Here is a 16193-nt window from a genome sequence, read left to right as displayed (position 1 = left end):
TTATTTGTATGATGGTGTTAGTGCTGAAAAGCGACCTGTTGCTTTGCGCTCTCTCACAGAACACACACACTGGGCGAACGCCGTATACATCTGTCAACCGAAAGTTACTGAAAAAAAAAACAGCATATTCCAAGTAGTGAATGATGATGTGTGGGGTGAAGCTTCGGATGGTTTTATCGGTAAACCATTAATTTTCCGTTCGTCCATACATCCATCTGTCTGTCTGTCCGCACCAGCTGAGTGAGTCATAGAACTAGGCGGTCACGTACCAAGAGAGACATGCATGGACCCACGGCTTAAGGATCTTTGCCCCTAATACTAGCTAGATTGCAGTAGCCTGATGACGACCTCTATGCGCGTATAATGTCATCACACGAACGGTGGTATGGTGAAACATTCAAATACTTTTCTCCAGTCTGTCGTCGTCGTCGTCGTCGTAGTAGTAGTAGTAGTAGTAGTAGTAGTACTAGTAGTAGTAGTAGTAGTAGTAGTAGTAGTAGTAGTAGTGGTGGTGGTGGTGGTTATAGCAGCAGTAGTGCGTAGCCACTGTAGTTTATGAATCGCTCAATAGATGACGTTGTGTGCACATGCCCTTGGAGATAATAACACTAGATAGCGTTAGTGGTTTTCGTATAGTTGAAAGACACATATATAGAGACAGATGGACGGACGAACGGATGGACGGATGGACGGACGCTTCAGCCCACTCATCATCATTCATTCCGTGGATATGATGTGAATTTTTTTTAATTCAGGCCTGATCCGGCAATTCCAGGCCTGGCCTTGAAAATATTGCGGGGAGGCTTACTCGAAGTGTTATTCACTGTGTTGTGAGGTAGCAAAAACAAATCTCCAGGCTGCATCTAAAAAATACAGCAGGTAATACCAAAGAGAAGAGAACATTGAACAGAGCAGAGCCAGGGGAATATTTGAGGGGGAAGAATGAGCAGTAGAAGCGGACTCCACCCTGGACGAATTCAGAAAAAAAAAACTCTTGTTTTCTTTTAGAATGTTGTTCTTGCTGCTAACATATTTCGCAAAGTTTCATTCTTGGGTGATGAATTCTTGCGATTGGTAGCTTGGGGCCGTTCTTGGAGTTTCTTGATTGTCTTGTTGAGTGTTGATTTAAACTTCTCTTCCGAAATGTGTGCTCTGCAAAAATAAGACTGTAAAACTTAAAATTACTGCCCCCCCCCCTCCCGCGCCGTTAGTGTCAAGTTGGATTGGATAGTAGCTTGATGTGGAGTAGGTACGCAGAGTTGGAATTATTCTGGCGTTTTGTTTCGTTTTTTATTATATATTTATATATTTAGTGGATTTTAAAATCGAAAGAATGTCGAGTTACTTATAATATTAGTGGTTAATTTGTAAGTATTCATTAAAATTTTCTTAAACTTCGGAGATGTAATGGCATTATTTTATGTCGGAGAAAGAAAGTTATACGGTCCTTCATAGAGTCCGACTCTTCGTTAGTGCACAATGTATACATTTTTACTTAGAATCAATTTTCACAGTTCTTGCTTCAACTGTTTTTTCTGTCTTCTTTATTTATGTTTCATTTCATTTCTTCTTCTCTCTTTTCTCAATTTTTTTCTCTCAATTATTTTTGTTGTCTCTTTTGTTTTTTATTTTTATTGTTTTTTTGTCATTCTGTTCTCGCTCTCCTGTAGTTTTTCTGAACTCAGAGTGATAATGGACTCGCAACCAAATCTGAAAGTGGCTATGGTAGTTAGCCCATTAGACGTGATTTGCATGCGTGTCAATGCGAACGAGCCACTGACTGAAGACATGGTTTCTTGAGACGCGCACATTATTCGATTATAAGCTGTTAGAAATGCTACCGCAGTGCTTCACACGTGTTTTCTTTGTTGTGGTCTCACTTAATTTTGTAACGCTGTAGGCGCAAGAATGCAGACACTGAAGATGCAAAGGACAGCCCCTACGGGCTAATATCTCCGGCAAGAACCGTTATCAGTGTGAGGGCTGTAGTTGGTCTCGCGCGCCTTGTGAATCGATGCCCTTGTGTGCGCTGAGTATACGGCGACACACTAAGATATGCGTAGCCATTTTATTGACTTTTTTGTGCTGCGTAGCTTAACAAGTAGGCAATCTAGCCTATCACGTCACTGTACACCACACGGCAACGTAGTGACGCCTATTTTGCTGAGCTAGAGTGTACAGTAGTCAGCATGCTTGACTTGTATGCTGCGAGGCGTGTCCTGAAACGGTTTGATCGGCACCAGCGCCGCATAGCTTTGAGTTTTGTCACTGATATGTTACGACTGCATGTGTACATGCTATCCAAGCAAACCGAGGTATTATCACGCCAACAGCGCCCAGCTCCTCGCGGCTGGCATTAATAAAACCAGTCTAGGTCCCGCTTCGAAGCGTTCCAGTTAAACTTGATGACGACTGCTCCTGAATTTTTGAACGGTTTCGTCCAGCGCCAGCCAAAAGCTCATCGCTAGAGGTTGGCGATTGTCTTATATCAGTTTGCAAACTGAGTTGCTGGCGACTCATTCTCTTTAGTAGTGCTACGCTCTTCCATAAAACCAAACTCTGAAGTGCGAACCGTAGAAGCAATCCAGCTGAAGGAAGCACAAAGATAGAGAGGGCACTCCTTCAAGTTCATCGGCGAGAAAATTGAGTGGTCACGGTGAAAAGCCTGCCTTGCAAAGGTCTCCATTCCAGGTTCCGTTGCACGATTCACGTTTTTAGTTTGTGGACGAAGTGTTGTACTTAAAAAGTGACACCACCCATTTCCGTTGTATCTTCTCACTACACGAGGCGCATAACCGCTTTATTTCGCGTACATTACTCCGCCTTGCGGGGCTGCACGAAACTAACTCGCCCAGATCATTCCGCCTGTACAATTCGATCGCGTCATTTCTTTTCGAACAGTCTTGGTTCCAGTTTAGCTCTCTGGGCAACGAGACACCCTCAGTCGAACCGAGTGCGTGGCTGACGCTGGTCAACAAGCACTTCGCAGGTCAGTTCGTTTGGACCAACGAACACTGGGTCATCGTCGACGGACCAGCGGTGCTCAGCCACGTCGAGCAACTGCTGAAGATCTACGGCAAGCGCCTGCTAGTCGTGGGCCTCGCCTGGGTCTTCATACAGTCGCACCTGTGGATTGTCTCAAACAAGCCCGAGCTAGCCTTCCGAGAGAAAGGCGTCGGACACCGCAGGTACGCCTGCTTCGAGTACGCGGAGTCGCGGTTTGGTCTGCTGAGCGTGGTCGAGCTCCTGGCTGATTTGTTTGGCACGGAGGACTTGAGACGCCGCCTTACCCAATTCGAGAACACGTTGAAACTCGCCGCTTCTAGGAAGCTGCGTGATGCCGCATGGATCCAAGACCAGGCTAAGGAGAAGGCGCTACGCAAAGTGGACAGGCTGTCGCTCGTGCTGCTGCCACCGACCCAGTTCTTCGACAGCAGTTGGCGACAGAAACTGGAAGACGGCTACGCTGCAGCGGAAACGGTAAGCTCCCTTTCCGAAGTAGTCACGAGGCATATATTGGGTGCGTCTCAGAGTCGCGAGGACGCATACATTAGCTAGATGTGAAGCGAAACACTGAATCAGTTTAGACCCGTGATAAATTGTTCTTTGAGAGCTATGTTGCTGCTGGCTTCGCAGTTGTAGGTTCATCACGAAATGAGATGATCAAATTCACTGTGCCATTTTCGCATTTCGAGCCAGAACCTCGATCAGCACCTGTAAGGCTAATGCGGCGTCATGGACTTCAAAGTCTTGCCCCCCCCCACCCCCCACGTATCTTTACTAGTTCAGATTGATGAGGTTGTGTTAAATGTCTGGCCCCTGGGAACACAATACCGTTTATTTTTACAGATCACTGATTCAGTAGCCTCCAGAAGGTCCTGATATTTACCGCGTCCTGGCGAGGTGGTAAGGGATATCAACGGACCGTTGCCTCTGCATTTTCTTTTTGCGCATCGTCTGGCTCACTACGCGTCTCGCTGAAAGAATGACAATTTCGCTATTGTGAAAGTCACGAGAGTGCGCATGGCTCCTTATTAGGATTGGTGCGAAATCTTACCGTCACCTGAGGTCGTAGGTTCGACCCCGGTGATATAGTTTTTTGGAGTTTTTACTTGCTATCTGTTAGTGTGCGTTTTACAACGTCTTATCCGTAACGGAAACACGGCAGTGGAGCCGTGCTTGAACCCCGGCACAAAGCATGTTCCTGTTAAAAAGCGAAAAAAAAGGTGATGACGTGCTTCCCTGGGCTTTCTGAGAGTGAAAATGGTTAGGTGACAGCTGTTGAATTGCAGATACAGTAGTCGTCCTCGGCTGCCAGTATCTCATGTGTACAAGTGTATTTGACGCTCCGTTTCTATGCTTCAAGGCAAACCGTAAATTGTTGTGACAGTGTCACGGCTCCGCTACGCGATAGTGGAACAGGCATTACTCTGTAAAGGTAGACTTAGCGCCGCCTTTAAATCAACCAGGGCAGGGGGGTTGCCTCTCCCCTCCTGGCACCCCTTGTGCTCATGACAATGGTGAAAGCGTAGTTCAGCAATACGACAGAAATCGTGTTTGTTCTTAGTGTCCTTTTTCACAATCGAAAATAACACTTTGGGCTGTGTATCCGTGACGCAAATAGCGGGCGATGCGTGGATTCCTTCCCGTTATAACGGAAAGCACGCGTTCCCTATGTAGAGACAGTTTCAAGGTCACAAGCGTTGCACCCCCAAAAAAACTCCCTGCCATCTCATTTACCAGCTCCTAACGGCGAAACTGAAAGCACGTTTTCAAGTTTTTTTTCCTTTTTTATCAAGTAATAAATACGTATCTCTTGTTAGGTTCAAGGGAATCTCTTATAATTCTTATGTAGCTCAACAGAACATCTATTTGAATATATTGTGCCAAATAAGTGGAGAAAAGTGTATAAAATGAGCGGGATATTTTCTAAAGCTCTTCTTGCACATCGATACTCTCAAGGCACATGAATGGACGAAACCGGATGCCATAAAGCGTGTGTGTTTGTAAACAGGGAAAGGGTCTATAGAAGGCAAATGAGCATTAGGGCCCTGATGTTGGGCACTATAGGATACTGTTCTAACTAATGCATTTGCTCGTCGGGGAGGGAAAATTGCCACTAGGGAGAAAGACCACGTGCGGGGGCATGCAGGGTTGAGTATGGCATATAAAGAGTACGTTGGCTAACCCCGCGAACCTTGACAGCATGGCTAATTGAGTGCCGGCTTTAGTATTACCATCATTTTTATTGTGCACCTCTAACAGCTAATCGTTCCCCTCAGTTGGCACTGTTTGCTTAAATAGAAGGGCTGCACAAAACCTAATAAGTGCTGCTTTTTACGTACCGAAAATCCCGATGGCAATATGATGTTCGCAGTCCGGATGTATATATATATATATATATATATATATATATATATATATATATATATATATATATATATATATATATATATATATATATATATATATATGTATATATATATATATATATATATATATATATATAAATTTTAATGAGGCGTTTTAGAGTGGCATTCTTTTATAAAACAGGAGAGCGGTCACGACATGTCAAGTGGTAATGGCGGAACTAGCCTGAGTACCCAGCCAACCAAACGTCGTCTTCTTCACCGGCTGAGTCATTCCACCTGCCTTTCTGAGTAGCACTCATCTTCTTCACTATATTTTCCTCCCCTCCGGAAAAGAGCCATCCTGGCGACTCATGGGCAGGAGACAATAGAGGGATCGTAATGCGGTTTTAGTCGGTCTATGTGGACGGTTTCACGACCACGGCGTCGTTGATCATGGGGCTGCTCAAGCGGCTCCACGATGTAATTGACGGGTGAAGTTTGTTTAACCACACGGTAAGGTCCGTCATACTTGTACGTCAGTTTCGTTGAGAGACCAGTGGTGGTTGAAGGGATGCGAAGCCAGACAAGGTCATCTGATGCATAAGAAGCCGGAGGCGTCGGGCTATCGCGGTGGTGTTTCTGGCGTTGCTGTTCAGCACTTGTGAAGGAACGGGCAAGCTGACGACACTCTTCCGCGTATTTAGCAGCTTGTGACATCGTTGTCGACTCAGCAACACCCGGTTGGTAAGGAAGGATGGTGTCTAGCGTGCAAGAGGGCTCGCGACCATAAAGGAGGAAATATGGAGAGAAACCAGTGGTTGTCTGGACAGCAGTATTATGCGCGTAGGTTACAAACGGGAGAATACTGTCCCAAATTGGTGTGATCGGTTGCGACGTACATTGACAGCATATCTCCTAATGTACGGTTGAATCTTTCCGTAATGTCATTAGTTTGAGGATGATACGCGGTGGTGGTGCGATGAATGACTTGGCATTCCTTGAGAAGCGATTCGACAGCGTCCGACAAAAACACACGCCCTCGGTCACTCAGGAGTTCACGTGGTGCACCGTGACGTAAAATGATCTGATGCAGTATGAAACGACCGACGTCGCTGGCTGACGCAGAAGAGAGTGGCGAAGTTTCTGCGTAGCGCGTAAGGTGATCGATAGCGACGATTACCCAGCGATTTCCAGCCGGTGTAACCGGAAGAGGTCCATACAGATCAATACCAACACGGTCAAACGGTCGGGCAGGACAAGGTAAGGGTTGTAGTGGAGCTGGTGAACTTGGAGTGGGATTCTTCCGGCGTTGACAAGCGAGACAGGAACGTACGTAGCGACGAACGAAGCGATACATTCCACGCCAGTAGTAGCGGCGGGACAGGCGGGTGTAGGTTTTTAACACTCCAGCAGGGGCGCGTTGTGGGTCGGCGTGAAAGGAGGCGCATATGTCTGAGCGGAGACGTCTGGGAATGACTAGGAGCCATTGGCGCCCTTCGGAGAGAAGTGCTGTATTTGACGGCGCATACCTCTAGGGATATTTTGCGAGGGAGCTCGACTCAACAAGTTGATAAGTGAAGCGATTCAAGGACCTTTTCGTTGCTCCTGTAGCATGTCGCTGACACTAAGCGCAGATACGTCGGGGGCAGGTGAAGACGGTGACTTGTCACTACATCGTAGAGGTGATCGGGACAAAGCACCTGCGTCGGAATGTTTTCGGCCAGATCGGTAAACGACGTGGACGTCGTACTCTTGTAGCCGAAGCGCCCAACGGGCGAGCCGGCTGGTAGGATCTTTTAACGAGGAGAGCCAACATAATGCATGATGATCTGTAACCACGCTGAATGGGCGCCCGTAAAGACATGGTCGAAACTTGCCTATGGCCCATATGATGGCTAGACACTCTTTTTCGGTGACTGAATAGTTGGCTTCTGCTTTTGTGAGTGCACGGCTGGCGTAAGAGACGACGTACTCATCAAATCCAGGTTTACGCTGGGCGAGCACAGCACCGAGGCCAACTCCGCTAGCATCTGTGTGTATTTCCGTCGGGTCAAGAGGATCAAAATGTCGCAGTATAGGAGGTGACGTAAGAAGGTGGCGGAGTGTGGCAAATGCATCATCACAAGCTGACGACCAACTAGAAAGGTCGTTGTTGCCGGCAAGAAGGTCAGTCAAGGGCGATATGATGAAGGCGAAGTTGCGAATAAAACGACGAAAATATGAACATAAACCGAGGAAGCTGCGAAGTTCTTTTAAGGTCTTCGGCTTAGGAAATTCGGCAACGGCACGCAGTTTCGTCGGATCCGGAAGAATGCCATCTTTAGATAAAACACGGCCCAAAATTAGAAGTTTTCAAGCGCAGAAGCAGCACTTCTTCAAGTTGAGCTGCAGACCGGTGGCGGTGAGGCAAGTAAGCACTGTCTCGAGCCGCTGAAGATGCGTTGAAAAGTCGCTTGAAAATATCACGACATCGTCTAAATAGCACAGACATGTCTGCCATTTCAGGCCACGGAGGATGTTGTCGATCATGCGCTCGAAAGTGGCAGGCGCATTGCAGAGCCCGAATGGCATGACGTTAAATTCGTATAAGCCATCAGGGGTAACAAAAGCCGTCTTGGGGTGATCAGCCTCAGCCATGGGAACCTGCCAATAACCTGAACGCAGATCTAGTGGCGAGAAGAACTCCGCGCCTTGTAAGCAGTCAAGGGCATCGTCTATGCGAGGTAGCGGGTAAACATCTTTGCGCGTGATGTTATTCAACCGGTGGTAGTCGATGCAGAATCTTATTGAGCCATCCTTTTTCTTGACTAAAACAACTGGGGAGGCCCACGGGCTGTTAGAGGGCTCAATAACACCTCGCTTCAACATGTCGTCAACTTGTTCCGCGATTATGTGACGCTCAGAAGACGATACCCGATACGGACGCTGACGTAAAGGAGCGCGAAGGCCAGTGTCGATTTCGTGAGATACTGTGGAAGCACGGCCCAAAGTCAGTTGCTGGTGGTCGAAGCTGGCGCGGAAGCGCTCGAGGAGGGCGATGATGTCGGTGCGCTGCTGGGCCGTAAGGTTGGTGTCGATGCAGCGCGAATTTGCGTCGGTGAATGATGGGGAAGAGGATGACGCGCAACAATCAACAGCGTCAATAGGTAGCGTATTCGAGTGGTCAGGAACTACACGTGCAATCGAGGGATCAATGTCATCGGCAAAGCCCAGGCACTCTCCGCACAGTAACTTGGAAGGCGAGGGAAACGGATTTGATACATAAATTGCACTTGATCCATCGTGAATATTCAGAACGGCGAAAGGAATCAGGAAGCACTTGCGGCGAACAGCAGTTTCAGAAGGCGTAAAAAGAACAGTTGAGCCACTATAGACGTCACAGGAAAGCGGAACTAGGGCGGACGAGAACGGGGGTATCGAAGTGTCGGCGGCAACGAAAACTTTTGCAGGTGAAAGAGACGAGTCGAGTGAAGCAGCGTCGCATAACGGCGCGAACTCTACTTCGGCGCGAGCACAGTCGATGACGGCATGATGAGTGCAGAGAAAGTCCCAGCCTAATATAATGTCATGAGAACACTGCGGGAGCACTGCAAACTCGACGAAATAAATATTGTCAGCAATAACGACACGTGCTGTGCATGCAGCAAAAGGGCGAATTCGTTGCTCGCTCGCAGGGCTCAAAACGAAGTCGTGAAGAGGCATTGTGACTTTTTTAGTCGACGGCAAAGGTTTTCAGTCAATACAGACACTGCGGCGCCAGTATCGACCAATGCAAAAACAGGCATACCTTCAACGGAGACAGCAACAACGTTGGACGGCGAAAAACAAGGTCTTGTGGAGTTCGAAAGATCCGCAGTTCTTGCCCCAAAAACTGCGGCTCCTAGTTTTCCTCAGGGACAGGGCGAGGTCGACGTAGCATAGGGGAAAGGGAACGGCGTTGAGGTGAAGGCGACCGGTGCCTGTTGAAGTTCCGGCGAGGTGAAAATGTGTCCATGGTGGCAGTCTCGCCATATACAGCAGGCTCCGGTCGTGGGGGGAAATCATAATTGTTGGGCCTGACGTCGTCACGCAGGAAAAACTCACGCCGTCGACAAAATCATGCCACGTGACCCGAAATTCCACAGGCGAAGCATATGGGGCGGTTGTCTTGAGTGCGCCAAGGGTTCTGAAAGCGTGGAGGTGGTGGTCAAGAGAAAGGACGGGCAGCCTGGTACATAGGCTCAGTCTGTACGACAAAGGTACGCGTGGACGTAGGCGTTCGCGACAAAGAAACGTGGCCGTTCGCGACAGGCGGACGTCGGGTTCCGTTCAGTGCTTCGGCATAGGTCAATGGAGCAGCCACAGGTGGTGCGTGAGCTATTGGTAGCGCCTCTGACACTTGCTCCTGGACCACTCGCTGTATTGATGGCGCTAAAGTAGACGGGGCTCCTTCGGAGGTATAAGGCACGAGGGACAACTGGCGTGCGACCTCTTCTCGTACAAATTGCTTGATCTCGTGAAGCAAAGTGGTGTGGTCTATAGCAGTGCCAGCCGACGTTAAAGCGGAGATTGTTGCACATGGCGCGCTGGCACGACGAGTGGTGTCACGCTGTTTCCAGAGCTCATCATAGCTCTGACAGAGTTGGATCACTTCCGCTACCGTTTGCAGGCTTTTGGCGACAAGCATCTGAAATGCGTCGTCAGTCACGCTTTTCAAGATGTGTTTGATCTTCTCGGCTTCTGTCATGGCCGAGTTGACACGCCGGCAAAGGTCGACCACATCTTCGATATAACTGGTGTTATTCTCCCCATTCTGCTGAGCCCTGGTACGCAAGCGTTGTTCGGCCCGTAGTTTGCGAAGCGCTGGGCGGCCAAACACGTCCGCAAACGCCGTTCGGAAGGCCGACCAGGTGGGGAGGTCTCTCTCGTGATTGCGGTACCACAGACTGACGACGTCGGTCAAATAAAATTGGACGACAGTAAGCTTGTGCGCATCGTCCCACTTGTTGTGCTTGCTCACCCGGTCGTATTCGTCGAGCCAGTCTTCCACGTCTTTGTCATCGGTTCCACTGAAGGTAGGTGGATCGCGTTGCCGAAAGGAGCCGAGACAGACAGGAGCTGCAGTAGTTGGAGCAGAGGCGGCCGCCTGCTGATCGTCGTTCGTGGACATCGTAGCAACTGGAGGCAACGTACGGTTTCGCAATTCCAGGATTAGGCGTTACCCAGCACCTCCACCAATTATAATGAGGCGTTTCAGAGTGGCACTCTTTTATAAAACAGGAGAGCGGTCACGACACGTCAAGTGGTAATGGCGGAACTAGCCTGAGTACCCAGCCAACCAAACGTCGTCTTCTTCACCGGCTGAGTCATACCCCCTGCCTTTCTGTGTAGCACTCATCTTCATCACTACAATATATATATATATATATATATATATATATATATATATATATAGATGAAATAGATGATCAGAGTTTCTTCCGGCTACCGTAATAAAAGTTATAAACTTCGAGAATAGTGCAGTATAGGAAACAAAACAATAAAATGTTTATTTAATCCTAACAGTTTCCTAATCCTAACAGTAAAAGAAGGCTGGTCCACCAGCCGAAACTGTTAGGATTAAATAAATATTTTATTGTTTTGTTTCCTATACTGCACTATTCTCGAAGTTTATAACTATATATATATATATATATATATATATATATATATATATATATATATATATATATATATATATATATATATATATATATATATATATATATATATAACATGTGCTGTTATTTAGCGTGCAGCTAAATTCAAATATACGGCCATCTACAATTTCACTTGCCCCAAAATGCAGACGCCATGGCCGCTATTTTTCCCCGTGACCTAGGCTCAGCACTGAAGCGCCTTATGATTAGCATTAGACCAAACTCAGAGGCACTTTAATAGATTTATAATGTAATATTCATATTATAGTACGTATATTATGCACACCTTTCCAAACTCGCAACTACCATTTTTGTGTATTTCCAATCATCTTGAGGTTACTTAGTTCCCCAACTTTTCTACAAAAGTACAGCGTCGTCATACTCGCATTTTCAGTGCGCTGAGTTTTTCCCAGCCTTCCTGCTTTACCCCAACTTTTCAATTTTCACGATCCCGCAGAATTTCTTCAGCAACCTCCTAAACGCCTCGCGCTCCTACCGCGCCCTTCGCTCGGAGAAGTTCCCATTCAACGAGGTGTACAGCAGGCGCATGTTTCCCAGCGAGCGCCCGGCCACCTACATGTACCTCGCCAACCGCGCGGACGTATCGCTGGGTTCGGTCGCGGCGCCGCTCTACTACCCCAGAGGAACGTTCGCCATCAACTACGGTGCCCTGGCCTCGGTATTGGCGGCTCAGTACGCCAGCAGCTTTGATCCGCGTGGCAGCGGGCTCGACGAATCCGGAACGCCAACGCGATGGTGGAAGCAGGCCGAGTACGACGACAGGGCGGAGTGCGAAATCGGAACCTACGAGGACAACCACTCGGCGCTCCGCACGTTGCACGTAAGGGATACGGCCGTCTGCGCGATTGATGTCTAATTACGATAGCAAATGTAAGCGAGAGTCGAGGCACGTTTGCCGTTGCTGTCATGTTCCGTAAAAGTGCAAAATACATACATACATACATACATACATACATACATACATACATACATACATACATACATACATACATACATACATACATACATACATACATACATACATACATACATACATACATACATACATACATGCATGCATGCATGCATGCATGCATCAGCAGGGATGTACCATACCATTCGCTTTTGTCACGCGAATGAGCGTGGAGGAGTGCCGGTGGGGGGCTGCGCCACTCGGGCAGCAACTGCGAACCTTGACCAAAAAAATTGCCCGCAGCTTCCCTCGGGGGAACACTGAGGAGGATGCGGAGCATATAATTGGTTAACGGGGTGTTAAAGTGCGACTTACTTGGGTCGATGGCTAAATTGGTTAACGTGGTTGTGAAATGGGGTGTTAAATTGCGACTTACTTGGGTCGATGGCTAAATTGGTTAACGTGGTTGTAGGAGGGGGTGTTAAATGAGTGAACACGTACACACGTATGCGAAAGGGTGGCGCTGGTCGAAGGGACGTCGATCATTGTGTTTGTGGATTTGTTGGCATTCATTTCACCGCGACCTTGGACGTCGACGCGCCGTACAAACCAACCGACGAGCGGCAACTGAGCGAACGAGCGCCGACCTTGAGTATATATACAGCGCGACGGCGCATGCGCGCCCACTGGAGAATCAGGAGAATTGTAGAATGTTCTCGAAGGGGAGAAGCGCGCGTGGCACAGATGGTGGGTGACGGTGCATGCGCGCGTCAGCTGTCGAATGTTCGAGAAGGGGGAGAAGCGCAACGGCGCATGCGCGCGCGTCAGCTGCCGATGTTCTCGAAGCGCGACGGCGCATTCGCGCTACATTATACACCTAGCGAATGTTCGTGAAGAGGAGAAGCGCACGCGGTGTGTAGAGGAGGAAGGGTGCACAGATGGTGGAGGAGTGAAGCGCGCGCGGTGTGTAGAGGAGGAAGGGATGCACAGATGGTGGAAGGAGGAGGAGGAAGCTTGCGGACGGCGCCGCACTACAAGCCTCGAGTATTAGATGCTCCGCATCTAAAATGCTTGATCACGCGCGCTATAGACCCTTTCACTATTTACCAACACAGGCCCTTGATAACATCCGGTTTCGTCCACCAATGTGCCTTTTTAGCATCGGTGGGCAAGACGAGCTTTAGAAAATATCCCGGCGATTTTCTACAGCTTTCTTCGCTTATCTGGCAAAATATTTTCAAAATAAATGTATTTTCGAGCTACATAATAATAGAAGATACTCCATTGTACCATACGCACGTCACTTTTATCTGAATAACTGCAGATATATTTTCATTACCCTTGAAAAAACTTGAAAATGTGCTGTCACTTTCGACGTTAGGAGCTGGTATATATGAGGTGACCGGAAGGTTTTCGGGGTACAACGCTCGCGATCTTGAAAGCGTCTATATTGGCAGAGATCAGTAGCTGGCCTCTACAAACGTGTACGTGCTGTGCTGTATGTGCTTGCTTCGCGTCGAGGCGACAAACATCACCAAAACCACTTCGTTCCCAGGTATTCCATTACGTCAGAGTTCCGTAAGGTTTACGCCAAATCGAATTCTAAAAGAGCGTCCTTTGACACTGCATGTAGCCCTCCGATTTGTTGCTATTTCATTCACTGATTCATCCTCACTGCGAGAAGCGTTTTTTTCACCTCGGTTCTGGGTACTAAAATGGCGGAAAATCTCATTTCAGGCTCATGCGATACAGATTTACATTGTAAATTGATACGTTATCACGATATCGATTTACATGTAACTTGCTGCGTTGCGGAGCCTGCTGTAAATATCGATGAAGCTAGTCCACGGAACGCACAATGTGGTTCATTTTAAACGGGAATGAACCCCAACGTGTGGCTCTCACATTTCTGTCATGGTAGATGCCTTCCAGCACCACCACATACGTCCTCCGTTACATAACATGTAAGGGCGATCAATCGCCAGAGGGAAAACACAAATAAACAAACAAATAAACAAAAAATGGCAGCATATCCACGGAGTGAATGATGGTGAGTGGGGCGAAGCATTCGTCCGTCCATTCGTTCTTGCTTCCGTCCGTTCCTGCGTACGTCTGTGTAACCGTCCATGCGTCCATTCACCCGTCCGTGCGTGCGTCTGTTTGTGCGTCCGTCCCTGCGTTCGTCCATGCATCCGTGCCTGCGTTCGTTCATGCGTCCATCCAGGCATCTGTCGGTGTGTCCGTTCGTCCATCTATTCAGCACTCCAAGTACTACCATCTCGCATCTTTTCATCATATATTGGATGGATGGATGGATGGATGGATGGATGTGGCTGTACCCTTTACATCGGGCGGCGGCTAACGCCACCTAGCCGTAATACTTAGTGAACTAACCATTATATTTATCTTTTTTTCCTTTAAATAATGAAGTTGAGAATTCGTACTTCGCAGTGAAGGGTTTAATTTTCACTCGTGCCTTGACTTTAGCCACCAATCAGATAACCTCCTTCTAGTTAAGTCTACCCGCTTAAAGTCTATTTTGCCCTCGCTGTCCCTAAATCCCAGTGCTTTGAAAAACTCTGCGCCATCATCCTGAACTATAGGGTGAAGCCCTTTACAGAACATTATCAAGTGTTCGGCCGTTTCTTCTTCCTCTCCACACGCACTGCATATTGTGTCTACCCCTTCGTATTTGGCCCGATATGTCTTGGTTCGCAGTACTCCCGTCCTGGCCTCAAACAGTAGAGAACTACCCCGAGTATTATCATAGATCCTTTCCTTGGCAATCTCCTGCTTAAAAGTTCGATAGATCTCTAGTGCGGACTTCTTAGTCATGCCCATTCTCGACATGTCAGTCTCCGTTTCCTTCACTTTCTTCTTAACCAATAGTTCTTTTTGGTTTGGCCACCTGCTGTTTTCTAAGTATTTACCAGTCAACTTCCTGGTTCGCTTCCTCCATTTTGTATCGACATTCTTCATGTACAAGTAGCTGAAAACCTTCCTAGCCCAACGCTCTTCCCCCATTTCTCTCAATCGCTTCTCAAATTTTATCTTGCTGCTAGCTTCCCTGCCCTCAAATGATGTCCATCCCATATCACCTTGTACTCCCTGATTTGGTGTATTCCCGTGAGCTCCTAAAGCAAGCCTACCTATTCCACGTTGCTTAATTTCTAACCTTGCTTGGACTTCTGATCTCATGCACAAGACCGCATTGCCGAACGTAGGCCCAGGAACCATGACCCCTTTCCATATTCCTCTCACAACATCATACCTATTGTAATTCCACAGTGCCCTATTTTTCATGACTGCTGCATTCCTGTTACCTTTAGTCGTCACGTATATTTCGTGTTCCCTCAGATACTCGGTCCCATTGCTTATCCATACGCCCAGATATTTGTATTTACCTGTCATCTCTAGCGTGACCTCCTGTATTCTAAGCTCACTACCTTCGTTGTCATTGAAAATCATGACTGCTGATTTTTCCTTACTGAATCTAAAATCTAACCTATCTCCCTCATTACCGCAGATGTCCATCAATCTCTGCAAATCTTCCTTGTTGTTGGCCATTAGCACTATATCATCTGCGTACTCCATATAGAAGCACCGCCATCCAGCGGACATTTCAAGGACTAAACGGGAGGTGGCACATGCACACTTTCTTACGGCTTGCGCTTCGGGTTTACTTCCCACCTTTAACCACCTCGAGTTCATGGTATATACTAGTTCACTGTATTCATGGCTATGCAGCCCAACGCTCGCTAAACCTTTCTAAAACCAAGGAGTTTACACCCAGCGAGTATAACGTAGCAACCCTTTCTTGTCAGACGGTGCTCAATGTACATGCCAATAGCTGCTAATGGGGATCGTAGCGTGCGCGTTACCTAAAGGCCGAATGCTCCCGTCTCTCATTCCCCCTAAGCAGCCATTAACATGTTCATTGAGCACTATCTTTTATTGTTCAACAACGCACAGAAGAAGTCTCTCACCGGACCACCTTGGAGGTCAAAATCGTAAGGACCGCTATTTCGAGTATGTGCCACTGGTGATTACGTACTACGAGGGACGGACAAGCCACGCCATAAGGAGCTTCGCCCCTAATAAATGTTTGATTCGTCATGCACAGCTGTCATTTTCGCGAAACTCTGTCCCCACCACCTTCCTCTTCGTGCTGTTCTCAACAGGCACTGCGGTAAAACGTATTACAAAATGGCGTAGTAATTCGTTCCTTGATCAGCGTAACATACTCGCATG

At 47.7% G+C, this 16193-nt stretch overlaps 1 protein-coding gene across 1 annotated transcript in view; it reads left to right on the top strand.

The window, feature by feature from the left end:
- The window catches only part of LOC142817528 (neprilysin-1-like), a 39852-nt gene extending 27946 nt beyond the window's left edge, over positions 1 to 11906 (top strand). Inside the window, exons 4-5 of the mRNA XM_075894559.1 lie at positions 2902 to 3480; positions 11487 to 11906. Coding sequence (XP_075750674.1) covers positions 2902 to 3480; positions 11487 to 11906 — 999 coding nt within the window. The remainder of the gene's footprint in view (positions 1 to 2901; positions 3481 to 11486) is intronic.
- Positions 11907 to 16193: the final 4287 nt, after the last annotated feature.

The sequence above is a fragment of the Rhipicephalus microplus genome, chromosome 5, assembly GCF_043290135.1.
Source record: "Rhipicephalus microplus isolate Deutch F79 chromosome 5, USDA_Rmic, whole genome shotgun sequence".
NCBI lineage: Eukaryota > Metazoa > Arthropoda > Arachnida > Ixodida > Ixodidae > Rhipicephalus > Rhipicephalus microplus.
This window is presented reverse-complemented; position numbering and strand designations above follow the sequence as displayed.